The 14,803-nt window shown below is 39.2% G+C and overlaps 1 protein-coding gene across 4 annotated transcripts in view; it reads left to right on the top strand.

Moving 5' to 3' along the window:
• LOC126248314 (F-BAR domain only protein 2-like) overlaps positions 1 to 14,803 on the top strand; it is a 330,016-nt gene that overhangs the window by 84,361 nt on the left and 230,852 nt on the right. For all 4 annotated transcript variants that reach the window (XM_049949189.1, XM_049949191.1, XM_049949190.1 and 1 more), the window contains exon 5: positions 14,489 to 14,587. In XM_049949189.1, coding sequence (XP_049805146.1) covers positions 14,489 to 14,587 — 99 coding nt within the window. The remainder of the gene's footprint in view (positions 1 to 14,488; positions 14,588 to 14,803) is intronic.

Below are 14,803 nucleotides of genomic sequence, written 5' to 3'. Positions count from 1 at the left end.
TCCCTTCTTCTAGTCAAGTTGTGCCACAAACTTCTCTTCTCCCCAATCCTATTCAATACCTCCTCATTAGTTACGTGATCTACCCACCTTATCTTCAGTATTCTTCTGTAGCACCACATTTCGAAAGCTTATATTCTCTTATTGTCCAAACTAGTTATCGTCCATGTTTCACTTCCATACATGGCTACACTCCATACAAATACTTTCAGAAACGACTTCCTGACACTTAAATCTATACTCGATGTTAACAAATTTCTCTTCTTCAGAAACGCTTTCCTTGCCATTGCCAGTCTACATTTTATATCCTCTCTACTTCGACCATCATCAGTTATTTTACTCCCTAAATAGCAAAACTTCTTTACTACTTTAAGTGTCTCATTTCCTAATCTAATTCCCTCAGCATCACCCGATTTAATTTGACTACATTCCATTATCCTCGTTTTGCTTTTGTTGATGTTCATCTTATATCCTCCTTTCAAGACACTGCCCATTCGGTTCAACTGCTCTTCCACGTCCTTTGCTGTCTCTGACAGAATTACAATGTCATCGGCAAACCTCAAAGTTTTTACTTCTTCTCCATGAATTTTAATACCTACTCCGAATTTTTCTTTTGTTTCCTTTACTGCTTGCTCAATATACAGATTGAATAACATCGGGGAGAGGCTACAACCCTGTCTCACTCCTTTCCCAACCACTGCTTCCCTTTCATGCCCCTCGACTCTTATAACTGCCATCTGGTTTATTTACAAATTGTAAATAGCCTTTCGCTCCCTGTATTTTACCCCTGCCACCTTCAGAATTTGAAATGTAATACGTTTTGCCAGTTGTGGGGCTGGTCTAGGTGGTACTGATAGAGTACACTTCACTGATGGTGTCTGTAAGCATAAGAGCTATTGGGTAGAGATTGATAATCTGACAAGTACATTTGGGAGGCTACTAATTTTTTTTCTTGTTTTGTAAGGATATAATTTTGTTTTACTTGAGTCACAACAGCTTGTGTTTGCTTACATGGTGCATTCACCACAACAATTTTCAGGGTATTTAAAGTACAGGAGGATGCCAGGTGCCTTCGAAAGGACAGGGCCTATTTCCTTCCCTATCCCTGACACAATCAGAGTTTTTGCTCCGTCTCTAATGACCTTGATGTCGATGGGACATTAAACCCAATATTCCTTTCTTTCAAACTATTGTACATTGTAGTTTGGGACATACAATGGGTTGACATGCATAAGTTTTTCCAGTCTTTGAAATGTTCCCGAAGTATAGACACAATAAACTTCATACTTTGATCAAAACAAATATTATATTATCTTCATTGTGATACGGTCTGCAACTATAATTAATTTTTTGAATGATTTCGTGATGTATGTCAGATGAAGAGAATGGCGGCTGAAGCCATCGTGAAATCATTCAAAACACATCTTATTTCAGTTGGCAATTAGATTTGTTTTGTAATGTACGCTTTTGACAATCTTCACACCATTTAGTATAAGAACAGCAAATTGTTTGAGTACTCTGTGACTGATACCGCCTCCCCGCTCCCATCTGACTTTGTAATCCATTTTGCAAAAATCTTCAACAGTATTAATGGACTGGTATTCATTCTGCATTTTAGTCCACTTCCTGGGGTGAAACATAGTTAAAAATATTGTTTTATTTTGACCTTCACTCCATCAGTGAGTATTTTTTTAAATACCATTATGATTTAAGGTACTATGTGCAAATTTTTTTTTTTTCTCTCAAAGTAGTTTTTGACTACTGTGATTCATGCACCGATATGGTGAGTAGGTACACAACTGAGTCACTAATTTTGGTAATTGACACAAGAGGACGTGATGTAGTACCTTAAAAAATTAGGAATTTTTGTATTTATTGTAATGTTCCCTTATCAAAAAGCTGCCCAAGTTTTTTTCTGTTGTCTAGCATAAGAACACTAAAAATGTCAAATTTTGTAATAAAATTGCTGTAGACACATACTGATGAGCCAAATTATTATGATTGTCCACGACGAGATTCAGTGCTGCTTGGTGATATTGCTGGCATGTGACATGGTAAGGAAAGTATATAATAATTATATTAGATCAGAGATGAATGAGGAATCATTCTGTTGAGGATACAGAGTGCAAATAGGGGAATCCACTGATACAGGTGAGTTTGACAAAGGGCAAATTGTTATGACCTGGTGTCTGGGAGCATGTGTCTAGGACATGACAAAGTTGATCAGCTATTTATGTGCTACTGTTGTGAGAATTTATTGGAAATGTTTGAAGGCCAGTGAAATAATGTGTAAGTGGTAAGGTGTGTAACATTCACACCTCATCACAGAATGTGGAGGCTGCACACTCTGTAAAGCTGGATAGGTGATGGTCTGTGGCTGATATGGTGACCTAGTACAGTGCTGGTACAAGCACAAGTGTTTTGGAGCACATCATTCTGCACACATTAAGAAGTGCGTGGCTCTGTAGCAGACAGCTCCTACGTGTTCTCATGTTGATCCAGCAACATCAGCTAAGATTGCAGTGAACATAGAGATAACTCTGTGTATTATTGGAAATGTGTTGCCTGGTAATGTCTTGTTGATGATCGTGTCCAAATACGATGTCGTGTGTGTGTGGCTGCTTGAAACTTGCATCTCACAACAGGTACAGGCTGACGGTGGCAGTATTATGCTATGAGGGGACATTCACTTGCACTTTTATGGAGCATGTTGTAGTTGTCAAAGGCACAGTGACAGCTGTGGACTAAGTGAACATTATTGTGGACTACCTGCATCCCTTCATGCTTACGTCTTCCCTGAAGGTGATGACATCTTCCAGCAGGATTGCTGTCTGTGTCTCAAGACCAGAATTGGTCTACACTAGTTAAAGGAGTGTGATACTCAACTCATATTGACATCCTGACCACCAAGTTCACTTGACCTGAGCTGTATGAAATATGTCTGTTACTCTATCAGGTGCCACTTCTGTGCCGTAACATTTATTCTAACATTAAGTACTCCAGAATTACTTAAACATATCCTTGCAGGCTATATCCATCTTAAGGTTCGCCTGTTTGTTTCTAGCCCAATGCGATGCTTCAGATGTCAAAGTTTTGACCATACCACTATGGGATGTAATGGTTGTGCTAATTGCGGCAATTGTGGAGGCTCAGCTCACAAATCAGGCAATCCTTGTACACTTCCTCTGAAATGTGTAAACTGCTCCAGGGATCACCCAGTGTGGAGCGGAAAGTGTGAGGTTTACAATGAGGAAAGAAAAATTCAGGACTTGAAAGTCAAGAGGTGCATATCCTATGGTGAAGCTAAAAGAGCTTTCAAAGCTACGCAACCTCCGGTTTTTGCTACCGCTTTTGCATCCACTAGTTGCCAAGTGTGACGCCTCCACACAAACTCTGACCACAGATTCAAGTACGAGCACATGCACTTGTTGGTGTACCTGTGGGGGAAACACTCCATTTGAAACAGAAGGCATTCGGAAGATGTTGGTAATTGGCTTACCACCTGAGCCACGTACCATCAGCCACCATCAGAAGCCAAGTAAGCCATCCCCGCAACATCAGTGACCTCTCTCCCTCACTGATGGGGACTATGCTGTTGAGGATATGGACTTCCAATCAGAGGAACCGGAGGGCCGGGAACCTGTTCATGTTCCCCTTGACTTCCCCCGGTATGTCACCACCTTTGAGGGAGAAAGACACGAACAACTTCGCTAAACAGTGGCTTCCATGGAGAATTCTGTGTTGTGCTGGAATTTACATGGTTATCATTCACATTTGGAAGAATTACAACTCCTGGTCTAGGAGAAACCATTCTGCATCTGCTTACAAGGAACGCGTCTTTGTCACCAACACTCTGGATTACGGAACTATCACCCATACAGGGAAGACGAATTACTGAAGACAAGGCTAAAGGTGGAGTAGCTGTTTTCATTGATGACAGATGCCACTCCTCTCCTGTCCCTTTTAACGCAACCATACAAGCAATTGCCGTGAAAGTTCTAGCATCTTTTAATATCATCATGTGTTCTTTGTGTCTTCCACCTAATGATGCTTTGGATGCAGACCCACTGACAGAACACTTACAGGCACTTCCGTGCTCATTCCTTCTTGAGGGGGACTTCAATGCACACAATGTGCTGTGGGGCTCGGCTATGACTTGTCCATTCTGAGAATATTTGCCTTCTGAACGCAGTTCAGATGACACCCTTCTCCACTGCTACAGGGTCTTTTTCAGCCAGACCTTTGTTTTCCTTCCCCAGCTATTGCAGACTCAGTTCAGTGGGAAGTGGCTACATATTTACATTCTAGTGACCACTTCCCAGTGTGGATCCATCCGCTGACTAGGACGGTGGCTGACAGACCATGCAGATGGACGATACAAAGGGCAAATTGGGTACAGTACAGTCGACAGGCTATTTTTGAACAAAAGGATTGTGCACAGGAGATGGTGACCCATATCACTCGTGAGATCCAATGGGCTGCCGCAGAGTCCACCTCGCAGTCTAGTAACCACTTCAGACGATGGCCTGTAGCTTGGTCAAATGATGACTGTCGATGGCCAGTCATGGCCAGATGAACAGCTCTGCAGAACTTCAAACACCGTCCAACTACAGAAACCGTTCATGCCCTCAGATCTGAGAGAGCACATGCAAGGTGAGTGATATAAGAATGGAAGAAGGCTTGCTGAGGGTGTTCACTACTTCCATTAATTGGTCCACTTCCACTGCACAAGTTTGGAACTAAATAAGATGGATTTCAGGTAACCCCTTACGGAGTTGTCAAGTAATGGGATCTTGGTGGATACACCTGAAGACATGGCTCAGGTTTTAGCTGAACACTTATTTATTATCACTATGTCATTCAGACAAGCTCCTGCTTCTGAGGTGTTCTGTAGGACTGCAGGGATGAGGAAGTTCAGTTTCTTCTTGCATAATGAGGAAGGCTACTACCTTCCGTTCTCCATGTGGGAACTGGAATCAGCTTTATCTGCAGCCAGAGACACTGCTCCAGGACCAGGTGAGATCCATTATGCCATGCTTTGTCACCTGTGCCGTGAAGCGAAAGGACAGCTCCTCTCTTGTTTCGATCAGATCTGGTTTTATGGACAGTACCCCACAACTTGAACAGAGGCAATATTAATTCCATTCGGGAAACCAGCCAAGGACCGTAGTGCCTCTAACGGTTAACGGAGTGTAGCCTGTATCACTTGTATAGGTAAGGCTCTTGAACACGTGGTCAACCACCACTTCATCTGGCTGCTCGAATCCCGAGGTCACCTGAGGTGCTCCCACATCAGTTTCAGGCACTACCGTTCCACCCGCGACAACTTAATTCTACTGGAGATGGCAATACAGGAGCCCTTCTTACACTGAAACCATTTGGTTTGTGTGTTTTCTGACCTCAAAAATCATATGACACTACTTGGAGGTACAACATCCTTCTCCAACTTCATGAATGGGAACTGGCGTTTCCGATATTGCGTTGGCGATGTCTTGTGTGACTGCTATGTTGAAGAGAATGGGGTCCCCCAAGGCAATGTCCTCAGTGTCACATTGTTTGCCATCACTATCAATGGCATTTCCTCCACAGTCAGGAGCCCTGTCAAATGCTCTTTGTTTGGTGACTTTGCAATCTTCTACTCCTGCTCTGATCTTATAATGACAACAAGGCAGCTACAGCTGACCATTAGGAGGCTGGAAAGCTGGGCCAGGACAACTGGTTTTCAGTTCTCACCTGAGAAGATGACATGTGTCAGTGTTAACTCTGCTCGTTTAAGTTTTAACCAACAGCTGCTCACAATGTGGGCAATATTTTATATTTTCAAGAAACTGCACTTTTTGCTTTTGTTATTTACTCGAAATTATTTTGGCTCCCACACCTGAAAGACATACAAACGAAGTGCTTCCAGTCATTGAATATTTTGAAATGCCTTAGCAGAAAAACATGGAAACCTGACAGGTCCCGCCCCCTGTAGTTTTATAGGGCATTTGTTCGATCACATTTAGATTATGGCAGCGTGATCTACAGATCAGCCTGTGCTTCCTATGTCAAGATGTTAGGTGCTGTCCACCATGAGGGCATTTGGATATCTACTGGAGCTTTTCAGACCAGCCCAGTTCACAGTCTGTCTGCAGAGGCTGGTGAACCACCACTCTAGATTCAGTGCTGCATCCTTGTGGCTCGACAGACTCTGAAAATCTCATTGTCACCTCTGTCATTGGAATTTAGTGCAGTGGTCGAACCCACCTTCGAATGGCTGTTCAGGAATCGGCCCCATGCGACTAAGTCATTTTGGAAATATGCTACAGATTATCAGGCATCAAAATGCACAGCCAGGGATGGGACACATTGCCGCCTTGGTGTCTTCAGAGGCCCAAAGTGATTTTGAGCTTGACACAGTACAAGAAAACTTGTACTCCAGATTGTGTGTTTACTGCTTTGTTTTCGTCCATTCTAAGTACATACCACAGTTTTATCATTGTTTACACAGATGGATCCCAGCAAGAGAATGTTGTGCTGTTTTCTCTGATATGGTTTTTAAAGTGCATCTTCCTGAACTATTTACAAATTATGATTCAGAATTATATGGCATTCTGATGGCACTGGAGAGGATTCACAGACATCACTGTAAAAGATTTCTTGTATGTTCTCACTCATTTAGTGCACTGCAAGCACTTCACCAATTCTATCCAGTAGACCAACTGATTCAGCTCATCCATGACTCCTTACAGTGGCTCCAACACCATGGCAAGGTGGTGATATTTTGCTGGGTACCTGGCCGCATCAGGATATAGGGAAACGACATGGCCAACGCAGACGCTAAGGAAGCATGTCGGGATTGTGCTGTCTATCAGTGTCCCATCCCGTTGCATGTCATCATCTCATTTTCTGATAGACACATCATATATCAGCGGAAGACTGAATGCTTGCAGATGACAGAAAACAAACTGCAGTCGCTCAAATCGACCACAAAGGCATGGCAGACTTTGTGTCAGCCTCACTGCTGGAAGGAGGTTCTGCTTACTAGGTTGCACATTGGACATAGCACTTTAACACATTGTTTCCTCCTTCGGTGAGAGGATCCACTGCTCTGTGAAGTTTGTGGCGTGCCACTTTCAGTTCAGCATATTTTGGCAATGTGTGCCCTATATATTGATATTTGGGCAGCTCTCAGTCTCGATAGAGAGCTGCCCACCATTCTCACAGATATTTATTCCAATCTTACAAGAGTGATGACATTTCATAAACTGTCAGGCCTCATCCCTAAATTGGTGGGATAGGGTGACAGACATTAATACATTATAACATGCTCCACATGTGGGGACAGCCTTCATCCCCACCCCTGTGATTGGCATTCTGACTTTTCGTAAGGGTGCTGATGACCATGATGTTGTGCACTCATCATCTCTAATAATAATAATAATAATAATAATAATAATAATAATAATAACACTACATGGCAAGCACCCGTATCATCTAACACAACCACACATCGATCAAGACGCATCCAACACATGGCTAAGAAAAGGCAATATATACAGTGAGACGGAAGGATTCATGATTGCAATACAGGATCAAACAATAAATACCAGATATTATAGCAAGCATATTATTAAAGATCCCAATACCACAACAGATAAATGCAGACTTTGCAAACAACAAATAGAAACGGTAGATCACATTACAAGTGGATGTACAATACTAGCAAATACAGAATACCCCAGAAGACATGACAATGTAGCAAAAATAATACATCAACAACTTGCCTTACAACATAAACTTATAAAACAACACGTTCCCACATACAAGTATGCACCACAAAATGTACTGGAGAATGATGAATACAAATTATACTGGAACAGAACCATTATAACAGATAAAACAACACCACATAACAAACCTGACATCATACTCACCAATAAAAAGAAGAAATTAACGCAACTAATCGAAATATCCATACCCAATACAACAAATATACAAAAGAAAACCGGAGAAAAAATTGAAAAATACATCCAACTGGCTGAGGAAGTCAAGGGCATGTGGCATCAGGATAAAGTTGACATTATACCAATTATACTATCAACTACAGGAGTCATACCACACAATATCCACCAGTACATCAATGCAATACAGCTACATCCAAACTTATATATACAATTACAGAAATCCGTAATTATTGATACATGTTCAATTACCCGAAAGTTCCTAAATGCAATATAACATATACCGTACAGTTAAAAGGAAGTGACGCTTGATCAAGGTCCGCGTCACTTTCCATTTTTAACCAGACTTAACGTCTGAGAAAGTAAAGAAATACCCAATGCAACAAATATACAGAAGAAAGAAGGAGAAAAAATTGAAAAATACATCCAACTGGCTGAGGAAGTCAAGGACATGTGGCATCAGGATAAAGTTGACATTATACCAATTATACTATCAACTACAGGAGTCATACCACACAATATCCACCAGTACATCAACGCAATACAGCTACATCCAAACGTATATATACAACTACAGAAATCTGTAATTATTGATACATGTTCAATTACCCGAAAGTTCCTAAATGCAATGTAACATATACCGTACAGTTAAGGGGCTCCGGAACGCCCTATACTTGCAATGTTAAAATAACGCTTATAAATTACATCTTTCCTCACAAAGTATTTGAGGTAGGAAGTTGAACTTTTTACAGATTATTTATTGGAATATGGGCTACAACTTAACACAGGGATTTTACAAAATTTTAGTTCAGTTATTAAAGATGATTTTTTTTTCAATTGTAATGAAAATTCACATTTTTTTGCAATTTTTTATTTATATATTCAAAAATATACAGTTTTTTGGAAAAAGGCTGTGTTAAATTATTCAGAAGGTACTGTGTAACATTTACTGAAAGTTTGAAACAAATATGTTTGGAAGATCCTTAGAAAACATGTAATTAGTATGAGAAAATAAAAGTTTTGGGAATCGAGCGACAAAGATTGGATTAACTTTTTAGTGCATTCCAGGTCCATAGGATGGATTATCTTCATCCTCTGCAAACTCCTCCTCCAGCTTCCTCTTGTTCCTCCTCCTGTTTACTCTTGCTTGTATTTCTAGACTCTTTACAGCCCTGTCTGCAGCCCAAAGGCGTTCCTTGTCTAAAGCAAGCATCGCTCGTACCACGTTAGAACCTATCTTCATTCCCATATTTCTAAATACCTTGCACCTTACAATGTTGCCATCATTGAAAGTCGCAACAGCATCATACACACCAAAGTGAAGTGTTTCTATTCCAACAAATACAGTCTTGGGGATTCTCGACCATATAACACTATTTACACTTTCATTGGGGTTTTGAGTTTTTCCGTGAATACACTTTTTCAACAGTTCAGGTGCTGCTAAGTCTCTGAAAATAGGTTTTATCACCTCCATTATTGCATGAGGCAGACTATGCTTATGAGTGTACACTTCACCAGTTAGCAATCCTTTGTTATATTTACACCAACTGTCTTCTTCTTTGGGACACAAGCTATGTTGGGGATTTTCATCGTCTTTATTGTTTACAGTAATAACACATACCTTTGGCTTTCCAACATTTCTCCTTTTCTTAAAAGCCTTCAGAGGATTTCTAATAACTTTACTTTTACTCATTATTATACTTCAACAAAACAGAGACTCAAGAAACAGAATTAATTACGAATATTTTCGAGATAACGACAGAGTAAATAAACATGAAACAATCGACAATCACACCAGCGATATATATTGAACCATCACAGGTTAGCCACATACTTTATCTCACATCACTAAAATCTACCTGATGAACACGGACGCTAATAATAACACCATTTGACAGTAGTTTAACAGCGCCCCAGTGGGTCACGCCCATGTAGAACACATTTCAAAAAAAATTTAAAAATAGTTGTAGTCTTCGGAATTGAATAAATTATATATCTATTAAAAGTTAATAGTCTGCAGATTCAGAAAATGCAAAAAAGTAAAAATTGAACGTTTCATGGTTTTGAGCCTTTCCGGAGCCCCTTAAAAGGAAGTCACGGTTGATCAAGGTCCGCGTCACTTTCATTTCGAACCAGACCTAAGGTCTGAGAAAGGAAAGTAATAATAATAATAATAATAATAATAATAATAATAATAGGTTCCCACATACAACTGCCCTATAATTTGAGGGAAACGTGTCTCCTGTGTATAGGCATTTGGTGCCATATATCTGTGGAATAGAAAAACTGAGAAAAGACATAGGACAGCTAACACAGTTTATAAGAAATGAAATATCACACAAAAAACTAAAAAGGTTAGGTAAAATCTCACAACAAGACGTGATAGAGCAATTAAATGAAAAGAGGCAGAAATTACAAGCATTGGCCAAATGACTTAGAAGATACAAACAAAGTGAAAATAGAAGGAAACAAAACCAAATATTCAACACAAACCAAAAGAAATTTTATCAGACAATAGATAACACACACATTAAAATAGACAATCCACCAAACACAACAGACATGGAACACTTCTGGAGCAACATATGGTCAAACCCGGTACAACATAACAGACATGCACGGTGGATACAAGGAGACACACACACGTACAAGATGATACCACAAATGCCTGAAGTGATAATTTTGCAACATGAAGTCACCTGAGCAATTAATTCTACGCATATTTGGAAAGCCCCTGGAAAAGATAAAATAGCAAATTTCTGGCTAAAGAAGTTCACCTCAGCACATTCACATCTAACTAAATTATTTAACAGTTACATTGCAGACCCATACACAGTCCCTGATACACTTAAACAAGGAATAACTTATCTGAAACCTAAAGATCAAGCAGACAGAGCAAACCCAGCAAAATATCACCCTATAACATGCCTACCAACAATATACAAAATATTAACTTAAGTCATTACACAGAAATTAATGACACATACAACACAGAACAAAATTATAAATGAAGAACAAAAAGGCTGCTGCAAAGGAGCACGAGGATGTAAAGAGCAACTGATAATAGATGCAGAGGTGACATTGTTGTTATTGATGTGGTCTTCAGTCCTGAGACTGGTTTGATGCAGCTCTCCATGCTACTCTATCCTGTGCAATCTTCTTCATCTCCCAGTACCTACTGCAGCCTACATCCTTCTGAATCTGCTTAGTGTATTCATCTCTTGGTCTCCCTCTCCGATTTTTACCCTCCACGATGCCCTCCAATGTGATCCCTTGATGCCTCAAAACATGTCCTATCAACCGATCCCTTCTTCTAGTCAAGTTGTGCCACAAACTTCTCTTCTCCCCAATCCTATTCAATACCTCCTCATTAGTTACGTGATCTACCCACCTTATCTTCAGTATTCTTCTGTAGCACCACATTTCGAAAGCTTCTATTCTCTTCTTGTCCAAACTAGTTATCGTCCATGTTTCACTTCCATACATGGCTACACTCCATACAAATACTTTCAGAAACGACTTCCTGACACTTAAATCTATACTCGATGTTAACAAATTTCTCTTCTTCAGAAACGCTTTCCTTGCCATTGCCAGTCTACATTTTATATCCTCTCTACTTCGACCATCATCAGTTATTTTACTCCCTAAATAGCAAAATTCCTTTACTACTTTAAGTGTCTCATTTCCTAATCTAATTCCCTCAGCATCACCCGATTTAATTTGACTACATTCCATTATTCTCGTTTTGCTTTTGTTGATGTTCATCTTATATCCTCCTTTCAAGACACTGTCCATTCCGTTCAACTGCTCTTCCACGTCCTTTGCTGTCTCTGACAGAATTACAATGTCATCGGCAAACCTCAAAGTTTTTACTTCTTCTCCATGAATTTTAATACCTACTCCGAATTTTTCTTTTTTTTCCTTTACTGCTTGCTCAATATACAGATTGAATAACGTTGGGGAGAGGCTACAACCCTGTCTCACTCCTTTCCCAACCACTACTTCCCTTTCATGCCCCTCGACTCTTATAACTGCCATCTGGTTTCTGTACAAATTGTAAATAGCCTTTCGCTCCCTGTATTTTACCCCTGCCACCTTCAGAATTTGAAAGAGAGTATTCCAGTTAACATTGTCAAAAGCTTTCTCTCTAAGTCTACAAATGCTAGAAACGTAGGTTTGCCTTTTCTTAATCTTTCTTCTAAGATAAGTCGTAAGGTTAGTATTGCCTCACGAGGTGACATATCAAGCTAAAACTAAACAAAGGTCACTACACTACACATACATTGATTACCAAAAAGCTTTTGATAGTGTACCCCACTCATGGTTACTACAGATATTGGAAATATACAAAGTAGATCCTAAATTGATACAGTTCCTAACATCCAAACAAATTCAAATAATATCACATCACAGCCAATACAGATTAAGCGTGGAATATACCAAGGAGACTCATTAAGTCCTTTCTGGTTCTGCCTTGCTCTGAACCCACTATCCAACATGTTAAATAATACAAATTATGGATATAATATTACTGGAACATACCAACACAAAATCACACATTTGCTATACATGGATGATCTAAAACTACTGGCAGCAACAAATCAACAACTGAACCAATTACTAAAGATAACAGAAATATTCAGCAATGATATAAATATGGCTTTCGGAACAGACAAATGTAATAAAAATAGCATAGTCAAGGGAAAACACACTAAACAAAAAGATTACTTATTGGATAACCACAGCAACTGCATAGAAGCGATGGAAAAAACAGATGCCTATAAATATCTAGGATACAGGCAAAAAATAGGAATAGATAATACAAATATTAAAGAAGAACTAAAAGAAAAATATAGATAAAGACTAACAAAAATACTGAAAACAGAATTGACAGCAAGAAAAAAGACAAAAGCTATAAATACTTATGCTATACTGATATTGACCTATTCATTTGGAGTAGTGAAATGGAGTAACACAGAACTAGAAGCACTCAATACACTTACACGATCACAATGCCACAAATATAGAATACATCACATACATTCAGCAACAGAATGATTCACATTAAGCAGAAAGGAAGGAGGAAGGGGATTTATCGACATAAAAAACCTACATTATGGACAGGTAGACAATTTAAGAAAATTCTTTATAGAATGAGCAGAAACTAGCAAAATACACAAAGCAGTCACTCATATAAATACATCGGCTACACCATTGCAATTTCATAACCACTTCTACAACACTTTAAATCACATAACATCAACAGATACAAAGAAAGTAAATTGGAAAAAGAAAACACTACATGGCAATCACCCGTATCATCTAACACAGCCACACATCGGTCGAGACGTATCCACCACATGGCTAAGAAAAGGCAATATATACAGTGAGACGGAAAGATTCATGATTGCAATACAGGATCAAACAATAAACACCAGATATTACAGCAAGCATATTATTAAAGATCCCAATACCACAACAGATAAATGCAGACTTTGCAAACAACAAATAGAAACAGTAGATTACATCAAAAGTGGATGTACAATAATAGCAAATACAGAATACACCAGAAGACATGACAATGTAGCAAAAATAATACATCAACAACTTGCCATACAACATACACTAATAAAACAACACGTTTCCACAGACAAGTATGCACCACAAAATGTACTGGAGAATGATGAATACAAATTATACTGGAACAGAACCATTATAACAGATAAAACAACACCACATAACAAACCTGACATCATACTCACCAATAAAAAGAAGAAATTAACACAACTAATCGTAATATCCATACCCAATACAACAAATATACAGAAGAAAACAGGAGCGAATTGAAAAATACATCCAACAGCTGAGGAAGTCAAGGACATGTAGCATCAGGATAAAGTTGACCTTATACCAATTATACTATCAACTACAGGAGTCATACTACACAATATCCACCAGTACATCAACGCAATACAGCTACATCCAAACGTATATATACAACTACAGAAATCTGTAATTATTGATACATGTTCAATTACCTGAAAGTTCCTAAATGCAATGTAACATATACCGTACAGTTAAAAGGAAGTCACGCTTGATCAAGGTCTGCGTCACTTTCAATTTTTAACCAGGCATAACGTCTGAGAAAGGAAAGAAAAAATAATAATCATCATCATAAACTTATGTGCCCACATACAACTGTCCTATAATTTGAGGGAAATGTCTCCTGTTTATAGGCATTTGGTGCCACATACCTGTGGAAACCTACCACGGGCTTCATGAATCCATGCCATGCAAAATAGCAGCTGTATTTCTTTCCAAAAGTGGACCAATACACTGATAAGCGGATGTCCATAATGTTTTGGCACCTCAGTGTGTGTGTGTGTGTGTGTGTGTGTGTGTGTGTGTGTGTTTTAACAATCAAAAAACTCAGTGACTGATCGAGCATGTAGTTACCTGAAAGTTTGTTTATTTGTAGTAAGAATATACTTTGTACATTTAAATTTAGTACTGGAGTTCACTTAATCTCTCAATTTTTTTTCTTAAAGCATTTTCAAGAAATTGAGGAGGCTCATGTGAAACAGATGAAAGAATTTCTCAATACTTACGCTGACGATCTGCAGCACAACCATGAGCTCATTGGACAGGTATGTTCCTATTAGTGTAGTGATGTCACTGTGGATAGATAGTCAAGTAGGTAGCTGTCATTCGTATAACATTTGAGCCCACTTTTTTCAGTTTATTTTGACATAATATTCAGACTGTGAATCTTCAGGTTTTCGCGGCGCAATGACTGCTCCATTAAGTTTCGGGAATGCAGCCGCATGTATTCTGCTTCTTCTTCTAATATTTCGGCTGTATAC

Source organism: Schistocerca nitens, chromosome 3, assembly GCF_023898315.1.
Source record: "Schistocerca nitens isolate TAMUIC-IGC-003100 chromosome 3, iqSchNite1.1, whole genome shotgun sequence".
Classification (NCBI taxonomy): domain Eukaryota; kingdom Metazoa; phylum Arthropoda; class Insecta; order Orthoptera; family Acrididae; genus Schistocerca; species Schistocerca nitens.
Note: the sequence above shows the minus strand (reverse complement) of the source record. Positions and strands in the feature narration are given on the sequence as shown.